Raw genomic sequence first — 18,270 nt, 5'->3', positions numbered from 1 at the left:
TTATGATGGTAATTTTATTGACTTTTGGCCCCTCAACTAGTCTGATGGACTTTGCAAAATCTTAGTATGACGGTTTGTAGTAGGAATACAGGAAACTTTTGGCTTTGGAATCAAATTTGGCTGAATCGTAGGGCTTCTGTAGCCAAAGTTATGAAAAAATGACCTTTTACTGAATGGAACATTTATCTGTTTTGTTTCTGTGAAACTATTTTTATGAGAATATTTTAGTTATATGCTCTTTTTCTTGATAAATGTAAGTTTTAAATAGTTGCTGTAGAGTAAAAGTTATTGAAATTTAGACCTTTTATGAGATAACACTTCCAGTGTGAGGTTCGGGCCTATGAGATTAAGAGCCAAAACCCCACAAAATTAAAAAACATTGTAAAAGCATGGCTAGAATTTTATGGTGGCTAACTTTAAAAATAGCACTTTTTTGACATTGAAAACAAAATCAGAAAAAAACATGCTCTCACTAATTGTGTGTGGCAGTCTGCAACAGGGCATTGTTTCAGCATGCATACAATATTTTTTTTAAAAAAAACATCATACATATACACAATAGTTAGGGAAAATACCAGTTCAAGACAATTCAGCCAGATGTGCAGTGCTAACCAGTTGCAGCAGTGCAATAGCATTCAAATAACAAGATGGAAAATGTAGAATGCAATATTTAAAATGAATCCATTTTTCTCCTCCAAATAGGATACCAGTCTAAGGCTGTGTTGGCATCACTCACACAGCAGCAATGCTCAGTAGTAGTAGTTCTTGATTTTAAAGTGATTTTTATTTCACTGTTACAAAATCAACCTTTTGTATAACTTTTCATCAGGAGAGGATACTTTTTGTAAAGGAAACGCAATAATGCTCTAAATTGTCCCAGCTTTGTGTTTTGTGGTAGAAATTATTGAGTACAGAAAATCACTTAGGACTGAGTAACTAGATTTACTTCAAAGATGTGATGATAATGTTGTTGTCCAAATGTTAGATCTTGTGAAAGTAAGGTCTGTTCAGCCACCTTAACATTTTTTTCTGTTACATCAAGGCTGGGTATCTGTGCACATACTTATTGGGAAGAAGAGATCAAAGTTGAATAGCGTTCATCTAATTTAATGTGAAATGTTGAGCATAGGAAGGGGAATCATATTTGGCTTTATCTAGACTGAGAAAAAGCTAAGTCAGACAGTAAATAAAGGACTTAAACCTAACCTATAATGGCACAGTGTCCATTGGTTTCACTTTTCCCAAACTGGCTCAGATGAATTTGAGTGTGTGTGTTAAACATTTTTAAACAGTATTTCAACAGTTACTATGCCTGCTACTGTCACTGGTTTCAGTGGGAGAATAGATAGGCCATCTGGAATCCTTTCTACTTGGTTTCTGAAGCCTCTGTATAATAAGGAAAGTGATTGAGTTGAGCCCTTTACCACTCCTAATCCATAGCTGTCTGGCAAGAAAATCTGTGAGTATCCATACTAGTAGTATGACTGAAATTAGTAACTTGTGCTGATAATATTCTTTAGGATTGGGTTATAATTTATTTGATTTTATTTTAAAAATATTTATTTTTATAATTTATGTTATTATCTATCAAAAATCTTTGATAGATGCATGCTCAGGTTAATTATATGAGAAACCAAATTGTTTACACAAAAAATGGCACATAGATACTGTATTTTAAAGTACTGTTAATACCGAGAAATGCTAAAGTTCCTTTCTCCCTGTGGAATTGAAAAACAGGGTTCTTGTTAAGCTTGACTGTGTGTTTGTAATCAAGGGTACTTTAGAGCAGTGGTAATCAAAGGCCATAATCTCTCATCAACCTAATTGATAACCTTCTATTTGAGCATGTTAGGGGGCAGACAAAGTCAGGCTAAGATTGCTGTGCTTATGAGGACATCCAGATACTATCTGACAAATATATTCCCATTCTGGGAAAAAGTAAGCATAATTACCTTGCAAAACATATATGAAGTTCAGCTAATTGGGATTTTATGTGCAAACTGGAAGCAGATGGTAACTTTCAGCAACCTTTTCCTAGCTGAGATGAGATTTTAAAAAGAAAGGGATTCCTGGTGGTAAAAATAACCTCACAAATTTGAGTATAATTTTATACCTTACTAAATGAAACATAGTACCTTGTATTTCAGAAGTTATTTTTATACCTATATACATGTATATAAAATATGCACAGATTAGAAAAAAAAATGACAGTCTAACTAGAGTCAAAATATGTTATATGATGGAGAATGTTTCCTTCTTACTGTAAAACACTCATCTTTATCTTCTGCAAGAAGATAAATGTTTCTTCTGCATTTTCAGTCTTGTGCATTGTGAACCAAACTCTGTAGAATTTAATAGAAAATCTACACTACATTTGCCATTAAATTACCAACATTATTTGATGTGAAGGAAAGCAGCAGACCGAGTCTGACTGTTCAGATTAACTTGCTGAAATGGTAAGGAATGTTCATTGGGGGACCATTACTCTATTTCCATAGAGGAAGTAAATATATGCACAGCACTTTTGGCTGAATTGATATTTAAATACTCCAGTTACTTAAATTTGCATGATGAAGAGAATTCTGGAGCACTGAAAATGATAGTGCTAAAAATAACTTACATTAACAAATTCATTTTCTTCATAGAGCTTCTGTTCACGAACAATAAAATTTTAAACAAGAAGAAAACTAGGGTTTTTTATTTTAAAGATTAGTTACCATTACTACTGCACTGTGGGATATAGAAAATCTAGCACACTTAACTTGGGCCAAAATGAACTACATTAAACCACTGAGGCAGATGTAATTTAATACTATCATTTTATGGAGAAGATTGCTTTATTTTGGCTGCTGTCATTCTGGATTTGTGTATATCAAGTTTCTGTGTAATGTAGGGTAAGCGGTTCCAAAAAAATACTAAGCAACACTAATTCTGTTTTACTAACAAATATTTGCCTGTCTCCTACTCACTAATTATCTTACTCTTTTAAGGGGTTTACTCTTACACAAGTTTACTTCTTTGAAGGGCTGTGGGAGATTGAAAGGGATTGATCACTGATTTGGAACATATTAACAGTGACAGTTATATAGGGACAAATTCTGTCACAGTTTACACATTGTCCAGACCCATTATTGCATGAGTCAAAATCAGAGCAGTTGGCCCTTGGCCTCTTAGTGAGCAAGAGGACTACTAAAGGTGAAACTCCTTTATCTGTCCTCACTCAGATGATTCTTTAGGTTTCTATTTTTAGGAATTTTTTTTTAATAATTAAGTGATCATCTGTTCACTGTCATTATTCCTAGGATATCTAAATACCTTTCTACATTTAGGTCTTCATGCTCATTATCACTAACATCAAACTGATAGAAAGCAAAATAAATGATAGGGCAACAGAGAATTAAGTGAGCTGTATGGGGTGGGTTATAGTTTATCAGTTCTTTGACTTGAAAGACCAAAAAGACTCAGCTGTAAATCTAAACCTGAATTTGAGGTGTTTCATATTGAAATATAAGTAGAGAAAAGTACATATTAGTGAAAAGTATCATTTTACTGAAAACTCACTTTTTCCATTAAAAATCCAAAACAAGGTAACATGATGCAGAGCTACTGATGAGTTCTTATTACAAGAAATCTCTCCATCTAGAGTAACTACATATAAGGCAACTAATAATAAAAAATCACAACCTTTCTTTGTCAGACTAAATTATATCTCCACTGATATGATTTCCCAGATTAGACATTCTGCATGCTGAATAGGAAATCTTGTGACTCAAAGATAAAACGGATTTAAGTGGTAGTAATTTCTTTCTTTGTAACCCAAGACTGACTTGCTCCTTATCAGGGAGAACCTTAAATTGTTTCAAACAAAAAGCAGGGGTAGTTGTAGAGTCTTAGATCAAAAGCTAGCCTAGGTCTGCACAGGGAGGCAGTTGCCTGGTAGACAAACGAGTGTTACCTTCTGCAGTAGGATACATTCTGGACAGACTTTAGAATTAAGCTTTGCAAATGAACAGACTAAAAAATACATTTTGAAAACTGTTAGTTTTAGATATTTCCTAGTGCTCCAACTAACATTGTCTAAAACCTGAGAGCAGCTTCCTTAAGTAATTAATTTACATACATTTCTTAATGCTTAATTGTTTGTTAGTGAATTGTATGTACTGAGATTCTTCTCCTAGTGATGTGGCTTTATATTGTTTTAATTATGGATATTCTAGTTTATTATGTTGTATCTTCTTTTGTTGGATAAACAGCAAAAAATCCGATGTTAATGTATCACAAAACTCATTGATTCTAAACATCTCCCATGGAAGCACAGCCAGCCTGGCGTGTGTACTTGCCAACAGCTATAAAAGCAGTGTTTGCGTGGATGATACTTGGTCTGGCATTCAAAAGCTGCAATATTTAGTGTTTCTTGACAGATCACCAGGGAGACTTTAAGTTTTACTCACCTGCCAGCTACTGCTGCTGCCATGTTACTCTCATCCCTCTCCTGTGTTCAGAGGCTGAACAGAGCCAGTGTGTGAAGCAGCTCAAGGTACTGCTAGAATAACTGCAGGTAATTTCAGTTTCCATCCCAGCTACCCCACTCACCGACCTCCCTACAGTCAGCAGAAGAACAGTTTGCTTCAGCTATGTCACTGCCAGGTTCAACAAAGGGACTTTGCACAGGAGGGCAGATGTGGTCACATAATCCTCCTGATGACTCTGGTACTCCAGCGTCAGGGAAGAGGCAGGATAGTAGTGCTGAACTGCTTGAGGTTGCATTACAATGTGCTTATGTTAACACTAATTAACACACATTTTATGTGGCTCATTTGTCACATTAAAATTGCAAATGATACAGTGACATTTTCCCTAAGGTGTCTAAGAAAAGCTGTAAGTCTGTCTTTCTCCTTTCTTATCAACCAAGACAGTTAAACTGAAAAAGATTTAGGAAAAAGCCACATGGAACAATTAAAGGTACAGAATGACCATCAAAAAAGCATGTTAGGACTCTGGAAAAAATCACTTCAAGGAAGAAGGGTCAGAGATCCATCAAATGATGAATGTAATTGATGGAGTCGGTGGGAATCATTGTTTGTTGCCCCCTCAAGTGTTTAGAGCCAGCAGGTATGAAATAAAGCTATTCGGTACACAAAAATAATTAACAATAGGAGACAGTTCTTCACCTGACAAGGTGTAGAGGTCCCTCTTCCTGGATGATCTACATATTAATGTTATGCATGAGCTAAAAGGGAGTCTGGACAAATTCACATATAAGAAATCTATTGTTGGTACCTAAGGGTGCAGAACTGACATTCAGTCTAGGGAGCTCCCGATCAAAATATAAAGTCCTGGGGAAATAAGATCTTTACTTGGCCTTTGGTCCATACTAAGAGCCCACTTTCAGTTACAAGATACAGGACTAGAAGTGGAATTAGTTTGATCCACAGAGGCTGCTTTTATCTACATATAGTCTATATTTTTATTCTGACTCAAGTCTTGTAATGAATTTTATCTAGCTGACAAGCCCTTACTTACTTATAGGCACATGCTCAAGCACATGATGGGATTCTGGGGCTTGTCCTGGGCAGGGCCAGGAGAGGGACTCGAAGATCCTTGGGGGTTCCTTCCACATCAGGATATTCTGTGATTATATGCACTTCCCTTCTTGGCTAGGTTGTTGGGTTCTTTGGGGGTTTTTTGGCAGGGGGGTGAGATCAAAGGAAACATCTCCTGATGTTTGAGCTTTCTGAATTACTATATTAAATATATCACTTTGCTTGTTTAATAGTGTAGATTAGGACTTACTGTCTGCATGGTACAGTTTACCTGGTCTAGTTAGTCCTGTTGGAACAACTTCCTGAAACAATAATACAGAAATTCAGAGGGCTGTAACATATGTAGACCTCACAATAGATGAGCTAAGGAAATTTCAATTTGTCTAAGTAGTTTTTTTTTGCAGAGTTGTAATGTTACTATTCAGACCCATTTTAACTATGATTTTAGTATCTCTCTGTTCCACTTCTCATTACCATCATATGAATAAGATTTTAAATCTACCCTGCACTGTTTCCATGAGACTATATTCCTTACAGAATAAACCAAAATGCTAGAAATAGGGAGGTTTTTGAATTCTCATTTTAGCTTTGTGACTGATTCACATTGTAAGTGACTGATTCACAAATCTTGTAAGTATCTGTCTGTCTCTAAGTTGAAGATAACAGCAGCTTTATAGGAATGCTTTTAAAGTAAACTATGTGAAATTCTATGAAGATTTAAATTGTGATTTACTAGTATTTTTGAAATACTGTTTTAGGGATGGAAAAGCATGCTAATGAACCTCGAGTGCATGGAACAAGCTATGTTTTGTGTCTGGCTCAAAGTGGTCTGTCATATGAATTAGAATGTGTGGGATGCAAGTGGAGTCTATGTGCAGATGGGGTTTATTTGTTTTCTATATTTCTCATGGTGCCTCATGAGGAACAAATACCTGCCTTCACCGAGTTCAGCAAGAAAGCCTGTTCTAGGACTTCTGCAGAACTCAACAGGCTAACCCTGTTTATTTTATGCACATAACAATTGTATCTGGAAGTCTGCCAAGGAGTGTCAGGCCCCCTCTAACCTACCAGCCTGACAGGTGATGCTGTGGGGCAGCCTGGGTGCAGTTCCCCTAAAGGTGACTGTGAGAATGCTCTGAGTTACTTCTCTGCAGGAACTGCAGTGCATCCGGAAGGACGTTCCGTGCCCAGGTATTGTTCAGGCAGACATTTGAGATGTCGCCAAGCTGTGCAGTGAAATCTGGGATCCGAGAAGCTCTGCATTTTTACGGGTCAGATATACACTGAAAATATATAAATAGCAGATGATCCAAACAGCCCCTGCCCTAAAGAGCTTCTGGGTGTTGCAAGTTGAATGGAAACAAGGCATTGCTCTGAGATAGGTAAAAGCTATTTCCTTTTATTACATGGCTCTCACAGACTTTTTTTCCTTAGAGATATTTTCCATGGAAGCCTAGACTCTAAGAACTTGTGTAGTAAAATGGGGATTTTTTCACTTTCTAGTAATGAAGTCACACATATTTATAGCATTATCATGCAAGAATCCCAAGTAACAATTACTAATTAGAAAGAGGGGAAGATACTCCTCATTTTACTGAGGAAATGGAGCCGTGATGAATTACAGAGACTTTCCCTGACTCACAAGAAACTTAATGTGGAGCTAGAAATTGAGCCCAGACCTCCTGAAATACAGTTCACTGCTTCAGTCATATGACCATCCTTTTCCAAGTATCAAATATGTACACAAGGCTCTCCAGTTTAGTCTTCACATTAGTTTCCAATGAAACTTTGCCTTTCACTCGTTTTAGCAAAAAGGCAAACATTTGCCCATTTGTCTCAATAGTAAGTAGAAACTGCTCTCTATACAGATGACAATTTCCTCTCCATTCACATGCTTCTCATCCTAGTATTAAAGCCAGCCTGTGTCAGCAAGGGCCCGTTTAAATTAGAAACCAAATAATATTTCAGGGATGCCTTGGGCTGTCTTGTGGAGAGGGTTCTTTGCAACCCTTGCCAGTTACTACTTGGTGGTCCTGCCAATCCTTGCTGAGTTTCAAAACAGAAGTTGCTCAAGCTGGAGCAGCGCTGCTTGCCCGGCATACGCAGCTGGACAGCTGGAGAGCCGGGACCGAGCGAGGCCCAGTGCTCCACCAGGCACAGTTCACCAGACCTTGTAAAGGGACAGGGGAGTGGCACTGGCCTAATTGTTAACATTCCTCCTCTGCAAGACTTCTCCTGATACTCATTTAATAAGCCTAGGCTCATAAAGTCTAAACAATTTAGGCAGTCAAGTGGTAGCTGATGTGTATGTGGAGATAGAGATGCAGCCAGACTAAGTTAAGAGTGAAATGCCTAATTTCTGACTTTGCCAAGCTTTATCTGGCAGTTGCAGATGAAGTAATAGCTCAGGCAGCTGTGCCCAAGAGCAGAATTTATGTTGGGAGTACCGCAGGAGCTGTACTTCAGGCCAGGTTTGCACAGACACAGCTCCTACTTACTTGAGTGTGCATGGCCTGTCTGCCAACGTGGTCTTCTCACACAGTGAGTAATACTCATAAGCTCCAGTCTGAAAGCTCCTGCCAGTGGCAACAAAAATTAGAGATGTGGTATTGCTGTGTTCTCAGAGAGACAAAAGGCAGGTTCAGCAGAATTGGCTGAAACATGCAGGTATTCCCAGGTCACAGCAACAGTTGGTTGTAAATAGGCACACCTTCATAAGTAGAAAGGAGTGAGCATCTAGAGACTGCTATGTGTGGAGGTTGGTTATTTTCTGTGGAGCTGTTGCTAAGTATTTTAGCATTAAATGGGAAAAAAACATCATTGCCTTGATTAACATTTCATTCAGAATTATTTTCATAGTGGAGCAGGGAGATATGGTAACTAGATGTTAAATTTTTATTGATGGGATGAAGAGATCTGAGGTTCAAACTGGGAATGGGACTTGAGTGAATATGGGACAGGGAGGAAAAATGAATTTTCATGAACTTGGGAAATGGTTTTTGTTAAAAAGAAAGAGCACTACAATGCATGAAGTTTCTACAGTTTCTCAAGAAAAATAAAAGAAACATTGTTTCAGCTCATCTTTAAAATACACACAGGAAAGGCAGTGCCAAAAAGGAGAGTACTTTTACTGATTGTACTTTCAATGTTCTCTCGTTAATGGTCTTTTTCTTGTGAGAGGTCGTTTACCATGTTTGATTCAAAGAGATTCACTCTGCATAGTTTTAGAGTAACTTTGTTAATGTTTTTTTGATAACTTCTACTTATCAGCCTAAGGCTTATTGGCCATAACTGCATTGGGAGCTGAGTAAATTGGTTGTTAGTGCATTTGCAAACAGTTCAGCCTGGTTACATTCATCTAAGCACCAATTTTACAGCTGTGTCAGTGGGGCCATTAGAGGACTTGAGCAAGCAAGCAGGCAGGCACCCTGCACATACCTCTCTCAGCATCGTGATTTACTGCCTCTATCTGCTGCCTTTTACAGCTGTGTGCTGGCTAGTGTCCCTGTCTTGCTGCTTAGCTTTTTTCAGTCCTGTAATGCTACATCCTTACTGTGGAATCTGAATCTGACTTTGCCACTGGAAAACGGCCTGTGGCTTTTCTAAAGTTCTTTTCCCATCTTCCTTGTGGTTACCTTGTGCTTAGAAAAACAAACTGCTAGAGGTCATAATAGGTGGAAACAAATGCTTTCCTTTTAACCCACTTCTTTATGACTACTCTGTGTTCTTCGACCATTTTCCAAGGTTTCTCTTGTGTTTTGTTTTGACTTAGCCTGATAGCTGAAAGCTTTACTGTTAATTATTATTTTTGACAGTTACGACATTGATATTCCACTCTCCCATGGCATCCTCTGACCTGCAGGTATTAGAATGCACAAAGATATGCCTAAAATGTCACAAAGGAATGCACATCACATATAGTTACGAATTAGTTCAGATAAGCAGAGTACAGTATCTCAAGGAGACACAACAAGCATCACTGACTTAAATATTTGCAGTGAGAAACAGTTTTGGAGTAATTTCTGATTATGGAGTCAGTACAATAAAACAATATGGAGTAATAACTTCCAATTTTTTGCTAAGCTGAGATTCATCTAATTCAATCAACAAAACATTGGCTATTGGGATGGAAGGATTTGAAGTGCACAAGGAAGGTGGGAGGAAGGTGGCTACAAGAGTTAAGTGTCTAAACAAGGTTACGCCGGAAAGCATTTGGTGGGTCCTCTGGAGGCTGAGTAGCTGGTTCTTTTTTGCTTCAGAACAAAAGGGAAAAGGGGCCATGTGGCATCCTGGTTGATAGCAGCTTATGTTATTTGACTTGTAAGAGATAATAGTTTCAGAACTCTGACATTGTTTCCTTTGTTTTCTCACTAATTAATATGTAAACAGAATAAAAGTATAATCCTTAACTGTGACTGAAGGTTCACATATTAATATTTTCCAGGTGGAACTCGCAGAAATTTGCACAAAGAGCGAACGTTATATTGGCACAGAAGGTGGAGGAATGGACCAGTCAATCTCTTTTCTGGCAGAAGAAGGAACTGTATGTGTACCTTTATAATCTAAACTGACAATGTAATATTAATTTATGTAAGCAAAAAAATACCTTCATTAGTATCTAGAAAAACAAGACTAGAAACTAGAATACCCTAATAAGCAGTACAAGCACCATTGGTATACAGATGAATCAGGAATTAAACTTACAAACTTGGGTACAATCGAGTATGGCAAGTTTGAATGAATATGATGAGGAAAATCAGAAATGGCAAGGAGGAAGGAAAAGATGTGGGAAAAGATGTACTCTAGAAGAGCACCAGGTTCCACTATTTGGCTAATTCATGCTGAACTTAGAATGTTTCCCATATAATGAAATCTGAATGGTCGGCATGCCTTGTATTCAGTGCAAATGGGATAATTATTACAAAAATGCTTTCTTGAAACTTCTTATAACCAAACAGTTCTAGGAAGTTTTGCCAGGTTCAGTTACAAAGACAATGGAGACTTTTTTTTTCACCAGTTTTGCTAATTCCAGACAATTCTGTGGCTGGATTTTGATGTAGAAGGCATTTAGCAGTCTTAAACGTGGTGACAGAAGGTGAACTAGCTGTGATAAACAGGACCTGCCAAGTTATGCATGAGTGCTTGCAGTGGAATTTACAGTGAGGTTCATCTGCTGTCCCAGAAGGTGCACAGGACTGCAACTGTTCAAACCTCAGACCTGTCAAAATACTTTTATTTGAATTAATGTAGTGTTTCATAACAACCTTTACTTTCCTTATGATTGTGGTATTATATCTCTACAGCTTTTGTTCTCTAATGACATGTCTTGGATGGGCTTACACAGAAAAAAAACCTATTTCCTAGAATTACACCAAACATTTAATGCCATCATGAGACACACATATTTTCAATTTCACATCACCTGTACCTGCTCTACACCTTTCCTTCATGTTTTTACTGTTAGCAGTAAAAACACAGTGACATGAATAATGAAAGAAAGAAGCAGCTTATTTTCCTGCCATACACAGAGATGATTTTGTAAGTGGAAGCTTTTCTGATATATAGCAGTGGCGACCAAAAAGACAAAGAAAATGTTAGAACAGATGAGAAAAGAATTGTGAACAAACCAGAAAATATCCTTGCTTCAGTGTACTTGCAGCTGAATGCAGTTTTAGCCTCCCATCTTAAAAAACCAAGAAAAGTACAGTAAAGGAAACTGAGGTTTATCAAAGCTATCTTTTAAAATAAGTGCATTGACTGAACAATTTAAAACTTTTCAGCTTGGAAAAGAAGTTTTGAGGTTGATACTTTGAAGTTTGTAAATTCCCTGAACAACTAAAGAGAAGGTAAATGGAGGATTCAATGTTTTTCATAACTGAAGAACTAATAGAAACACAATGACATTAGCAAGCAGCTTGTAAAAAAACAAACAAGGAAGTTTGGGGTTTTTTCCAAAACATTCATTGTTAAATTGAGAAATACCATACATTGTGGAAGGCAAAAGTTTTAAAAGGATTCAAAAAAGACTTTTGTGGATACACTAAGAGAGTATTAAACTACATGTAGGTATTTAATAGTCAGATGTTTCTTCCAGTGTAAGTATAACCATTGTAATCTTTGCTTATGGGAATCTAGAAAAACATACCCCTAGAAAAGATTGCTTTGTATATGTTCTATTTTTATATTCCCCCTAAATAGCCATTTATGGCTACTGTCAGAATCAGGACACTAGACCAGCTTAGTGGTACATTCTGGTTTAATGTAGCAGATCTTAAAGGGTATATTTAAATGTAAGCAAGTCTGTCTGTCTTGACAGTAATTCTGTGATGGGGTCCAGAATCTCAATGGCAGGGAGTAACACATATGCTGTACATAATGTACAAGCAGATTTGTCATTGTTTATTTAGCACTCTAGCTGCTCAAGGGACTCTCTGGGGGTGAACAATGCCAAAACCAGTAAGATGTCCCTGCTTGCACAGTTACAGTCTATTCTAAGAAGCCAAAACAGGGCACATGATTTACAACTTACCCCAGTGAAAAACCAGATGTGAATTTAATCTCTTGATTACATTACATCCTGAATTATTTAATTAATGGATGCCTAACTTATTCCATGAAAAGGTCACAAATGTTGGGAACATCTTATGCAGCTTGTGTAAGCATGTGTGAGGCAAGGCAGTCTCTTATGTCAGAAAGGAGGAAACAGTAACTACATTCTTACACATAGTTTTATTTGGTTTCTTGGTTTGATTGACTGTATGTACCATGATCACTGCCTCAAATCAGTCCTAAAATGTTGGTACCATACTGTACCTCAGGTACTAATCTCGCTGTAGTGCAAAATGAGAAGACGGAGGGGGAGATGGACATTGATGAAGGGGCAGGGAATGCAAAGCCCCTTGTTTCTAGTGGCATGCACATTAGCTTCAGCCAGGCCTGGTACTTCTCTGCAGATCAAAGTGAAACTGTTGTCTTAAACAGGCAAGAAAAATAGTTTGGGTGGGGTTCTGTAAAAAACCCAAAAGACTTAATGGAAACATTTTAAAGTCCAGCTACAGGGAAGGGTTTGCAATGTATGTGTAACTTGACCAATGAGGTTAAACCTTTTTTCTTGCTGTTTCATGTCAGTTTTCTTTCTTAACTGTGCCTGGATTTTCAAGAGAAAAAACATGCAAATTTGCATTTGATTTATAGAACTAAGTGCACTGTTAGCTAGTAGTAAATTAAAACTAACCATTCATTTTTCTTTCAATAGGCCAAGTTGATAGAGTTCAGTCCACTGAGGGCAACTGATGTTAGACTTCCAAGTGGAGCAACGTTTGTTATTGCTAACAGTTGTGTTGAAATGAATAAAGCAGCAACTTCTCATTACAATATTAGGGTAATGGAGTGTCGGCTGGCTACAAAGGTAACATATGGCTTATGTCAAACTCTAATGAAACCTTCATCTAAATATGTGCTTTTTTTCACTTGTGACCAGTTGTGTTTTTAACACCTGGCTAGGTGCTACTCTTAGTATAATTTTTCTTTCCAGAACCAGACACATCCATATGCAGGAACAGAACTCCTGCTGAGCTTAATGGAAATGCAAGGACTGTGTCCTTATATAGAAGATTATGTGATTTAGTTCTATTAAATATATTTTTTATTATATTTCAATGGAGGAAATAAGTCTATTTTCCAGAAAAAATATTCCCAGTTAATAAGATAGACTGTTTCTAATTAAAGCTGAATAATGACAAATAATGGAAAGCAACCAGTATGGTCACATGTTTATATGTATATATGGCAATAGATGTGTATTTTCTAGGATTTAGAGAGCATCCAAGCTAATAGTTGAAGGCCTGGAAGTAATATTAGAAATACTGAATAGCAGAATGTATCTGAGTGTAAAGTTTAAAAACAGGCTTGAATGAAACCCCAACATTTAAGGTCTACTTCCATTTTACAGCTTGAAATTATCTCTAAGATGTATGGAAATTGAACAGGGGAAATCTAAGTTCTGCTTTAATACTGGATTTTGTATGTTCAGGAGTTTGTAGATATAGGGTTTGATTTGAGTTGTTTTTGGGAAGACAGTACATTTTTCTTTGATACGAGTAAATGAGGAGTAAGCGTAAAGATTCCCTGCAGTTGTACCCAACATAGGGTGCTGTGGGAAAGAACAGAATGTGGGGCACAAAGTGTAGAAGAAAGCTTTGAAAAATGCAATGTGGAACTCCTTGCCACAGAACAAATATTAGACAAATATCTTATCAATATTCAAAAGTACTTTGAACATCTGTTGGCACCACGATTCCATTAAAAAATAATTTTTTACAAGTTTTAGTTAGTGCTAAAAAAATAGTTGAGGATCTGATCAGACAGTGACAATATGTATTATAAAATAATGTGCTGAGATATTTTTTGAGGAAGGAAGCTAGACTTCAGACGACTTTTTAAACAGGCTTTAAACTCAAGTACAAAAGGAATAGTTGCATTTCAGTTGTATCTAAGACATGGTAAAAAATAGTACCAATGACCTGTTCTCACTGAAGTTAATAATAAGATTTTTAAGCCATTAAGAAAATGAAGATAAGGACCTGTCTATTTGTTGGTTCTGTTATAACTGATACATCTCTAATTTGAGATTGCTAATTGACAAAATATATGTTTTTAAGAGGAACTTCTTTTGTAAATTCTTTTTTTTTTTGCATAAGGAATAGAGAGCCTTCACAGATAATCTGTTCTAAAAAAGGCACTGTACAATGAGTGCATTAAGCTGTGAGAGCTTTTGAAGTTATTGTTCCATATACCAGACTTTGTGAATTGAATCACAGTTTTCTAAATTGCTTTAAATTATTAGTCCTGTACAGTATACTGAAGAGGTAGTAAGGAAACATCTTTTCTTTTACATTCCTGTTGGCTATGATGCAATCTCTAAAAATGTACTTTTAGCAGATGCTCGATTGTAAAGAGACTAACAACATACACCTGTTTTTAAACATATGCTACCCAGATGGAAAGCTGCACACACTATAAAAATACATTGAGCCAGGAAAAGACTGTCTTTAGGAAGAGGTCACAGTGGGGTGAAGGAGGGCAGGTATGTAAGTGGAAACAGGGAAGTCTTTTAAGCACTATTAAGCTAATGGAACTATGAACTAATGTGCTGGGCCTTGCAATAATGCTTTCTCATTGTAAGTGCTTTAGGATAGGCTTTTTTCCCCCTTTTCTGCTTTAGGTAATTCTAAAATTTCATATTACTTTACTGTGTAGGTAAAGATGTCAACACAACATATCCCTGCTAGCATTAATGTAGAACATTTTGCTATCAGTCTGTCCTACAGTGAGTTCTTGATCATCCTGATAAATTTTCGTTCTTAGATTCTGTTTCTTTCCCTTTCCTCTAGAGAATCATTCTTTTGCTTTTCTTTTTCCCTTTCTCCATTCTTGTAGCAGCCTCTGAGTGCTCTCCTGCACTCTCACAGTGAGTTTCCAGATTAAAGGCGTTTCTGTTCTGCAGAGCACTCGCGGTTCCGCTGGGAGCTGACCTGTCCCTCCCGCTCCCAGCTCCCCCCGGCTGGCGAGAGCGGGGCTGGGGACACCGCACTCCCCCTGCTTCACCCTCAGCGTGGTGTGGGGCCAGCAGTGTCTGCAGCTGCAGAGCCACCAGCAGTTCCTGGGCACAGTGCTCCGATGGCATTATAGAAATGTTATGTGTAAGGAAGTGATGCTGCTATAAAAGTATTCCTGGACTTACTCCTAGTCTGACTTTCTCATATTTATATTTGCTTCATCATTTACCAAGTATGTTTTCTTCTCAGTTACTTACAGTTCTCCAGTATGCCTATGTTGAACAATAAAGCCCAAAGATTCTATATCCTGGCAGTTAAGAGCTGCTTGATGTCCATATCTTTAATCAATTTAGTCAGAGATCATAAAGAAAATATCCAGCTGTGGGAGAAGTATTGGGATTAGTTTTTGTACATTAAAGAGATGGAATTTTTTTCCCCTTTCTGTTCCATGTCTGTTACAATTCGAGCTGCTGCAGCTAGACTGTTTTCAAAAACCATTTCTGTTTGCCATAATATTTTTCCCAGTGCTGTTAGAATCAAAACTTTGCTATAAGCAGGATAGACCTTTCCAGCAAAGCCGTACCCACTGGCCCAATGGGGTCAGTTTCCATTTGGAACATTTGACCTGTAAAACCCCAGTGTATTTGGCTTGCCTGAAATACAGCATTTCCCTTGAAGAAAGGGGAACAGATGTGACATGCATGTGGCATATTTCTGCAGGGGATTATTTATTAAAAAGGGAAGTAGAAAAAAAATTTTTGCCTTATAAAATATTATTGTTTGTAAATTCTATTTAACTTCTCATAATAAAGTCCAGGGGATGCTGAATATTGGGATTAAAGCATGAGGAAAATAATTTCCATTCATTTAGCACCTTGAAGAAGACCTCTATGTACCAACATACAACATATTTAAGTGAAATGAAGCAGTAATTTTTATTGTAACTTTACAGTAAGCAAGCTAAAATACAAATTACATAAAGGCTATAGAGTTCTAGGCACTCAGAGCCTTTAAAAAGGAGGCCAGAAGTGACTTAACCAGTCTTTTACAGAAAAAATTGTCTCACACTGACTTCTGCATTAGGCACTAAACAGTTCTGCTTCTTTCTCTACCACTGAACATATAAAATTGTGTTTTAAGTAGAAACAAAGTTATGTGATTAGGATTTTGTTTGTTTGTCTCTGCTGAGCCTCACATAAATCTCAGCAAGTCACTAGATGGCACCAAAAGTAGTTAATTTTTAGATACTGCAATAAAGCAAAACTGGAAGAGCTGCTGCAGAAAAAGCACTGTTGGGGTAGAGTAAGAATCTACACCAGATACCTGGGCAGCAGATCTGCTTACAGTTCATGCTGTAACTTTGCACAAAACAAAGCAAATACTTTTCAGATATGTATGTAAATCCCATGACTTTTTTAACCCAGAAAATTAAATGGCTTAGCTGAATCAAGACAAATGATTTCGAACCAATCTCAGTCCAAACCAGTGCTTATTGACAAGAATAAAACACACTGGGTGAAATCTTGGCCTTGTTCATAAAAGGTTTGAATGCTGATTTGTATAGACAAAGGATTTCATTCCCTGGTCTTTCTGTACTGTTTTAAACTCTTTCCAGACATACAGCTTGATCTAGAAGTTTTAAACTCAATTTAAATGGTGCAGCACTGGACATACACCATGTGCCTATGAACACAGTAAAATGACATTGCTGTGTACCTGCTAATCTTTGTTTTACTTTGTAATCTGTTGAAATTACAGGTGGTATGTCAATGACCACTGACTATTTTTCTATAATTAATAACATCAAAATATTTCACCTTATGAGGAAAGCTGTTTTACCATTTTCATTAGACACATGGGAGCATCAACAAATATTTCAACCTTCCAGAGAAAAGCCTGTTGGACATTCTGTCTTTCAGAATTCTGGTGTGTTGTAGTAACGACTGTCAACTGCCAAAACATCACAAAGATACACAAAGCATGGTATCATTGCCAGGTGTGAGGAAAGCAGATCCATCTATAACTAATGAATATCACAGCAACCATGTAGGAATGGAACAGATTCAGACCAACATTGCACCATTCCTGTAAAGGCTCAAAAGTTCCTTTAAATTGGATGTTAAAGAAGGTACTTAAATTTTACTTAAAACTCCAGAGACTGACACAGGTAATGGTTATTCTCCCCATAAATCTTATGACCACTTTCATATTTTTAAGGCTATTATGAGAAAAGGGTGTAATGACAACCTCAAATGTTCACCGGTAAATTCCAGGAGCATGTTGGCAATGTCAAACTGAAATGTTAGAGCAAATACTAATAGTATGGAAATAAACTTTTTAAGGACTTTTACTGTTACAACATCATAGCACTTGTATAGACAGTTGTCCAGATCGGATTGTAAAAGGTTAGTAAGTACTTGAAGTAACAAAGTCCATGGAAGAGGATAAATCACTGATCTGATGTCACACAAATAATGCCAGTAGGGCTTTTACAGACAGTATCTGATTTGAGGGAAGAATACCTGTCATTCACAGACCTTTAATAATAAATATAAGTATTGACTGCTCTGTACTGATAGAAAGTAGGCTCTGATGGTTCTCAATTAAGAAGTGAAAAGAGAAAATGGGCCTTAAAGATACTTACGGACAACTGATAGTTTTAAACAGGAAAGCACAATATTTTCCGATTCCTTTTTTTTTTTTTCAGCTTCTCTCAAAGTCAAAAGGCTTGGAGTGGAGAAAAATGTTGAGACTCCATGATGTGCAAACCAAGCTAGGAGTTAGCCTAGAGGAAATGCTGACCATTGTCGAGGAGGTATTACATCCTGAGCCTTACAGCGCAGAGGAAATTTGTAAATGCCTGGGAATTAGCCTGGAGGAGCTCCACTCTCAGATCCTTAGTCAAAACATGCAAGATGGTGAGCATATATGAAATGGTGGGGTTTACTGTACAATGTTTGTATTATGTAAAAATGGTATGCATTAATAAGTAGTGCAAGTGGAAGTCTTGCCAGAATACTTGGCTGGAATCTTGGTTGGGAAGTGAAAGAATTGATATATCATCAATTGATGTTTTCATTCTAACTTTTAACTTAAAATAGAGCAAACTTTGATTTTGACTGAACTGTTGCTAAAATAATGAAAATAGCAGTTCACTTAACTGGTGTTTA

At 37.1% G+C, this 18,270-nt stretch overlaps 1 protein-coding gene and 1 long non-coding RNA gene across 3 annotated transcripts in view; one reads left to right on the top strand and one right to left on the bottom strand.

Moving 5' to 3' along the window:
* Positions 1-18,270, top strand: part of GALK2 (galactokinase 2) — a 46,601-nt gene that overhangs the window by 13,913 nt on the left and 14,418 nt on the right. Inside the window, exons 6-8 of the mRNA XM_068203883.1 lie at positions 9,988-10,086; positions 12,799-12,951; positions 17,808-18,018. Coding sequence (XP_068059984.1) covers positions 9,988-10,086; positions 12,799-12,951; positions 17,808-18,018 — 463 coding nt within the window. The remainder of the gene's footprint in view (positions 1-9,987; positions 10,087-12,798; positions 12,952-17,807; positions 18,019-18,270) is intronic.
* Positions 15,199-18,270, bottom strand: part of LOC137481914 (uncharacterized) — a 92,334-nt gene continuing 89,262 nt past the window's right edge. For both annotated transcript variants that reach the window (XR_011003756.1, XR_011003755.1), the window contains one exon: positions 15,199-15,479. This is a non-coding gene — a long non-coding RNA (uncharacterized lncRNA). The remainder of the gene's footprint in view (positions 15,480-18,270) is intronic.

This window comes from Anomalospiza imberbis, chromosome 13 (assembly GCF_031753505.1).
Source record: "Anomalospiza imberbis isolate Cuckoo-Finch-1a 21T00152 chromosome 13, ASM3175350v1, whole genome shotgun sequence".
Lineage (NCBI taxonomy): Eukaryota > Metazoa > Chordata > Aves > Passeriformes > Viduidae > Anomalospiza > Anomalospiza imberbis.
The sequence above is the reverse complement of the archived record's forward strand: the minus strand, read 5'-3'. Positions and strand labels throughout refer to the sequence as shown.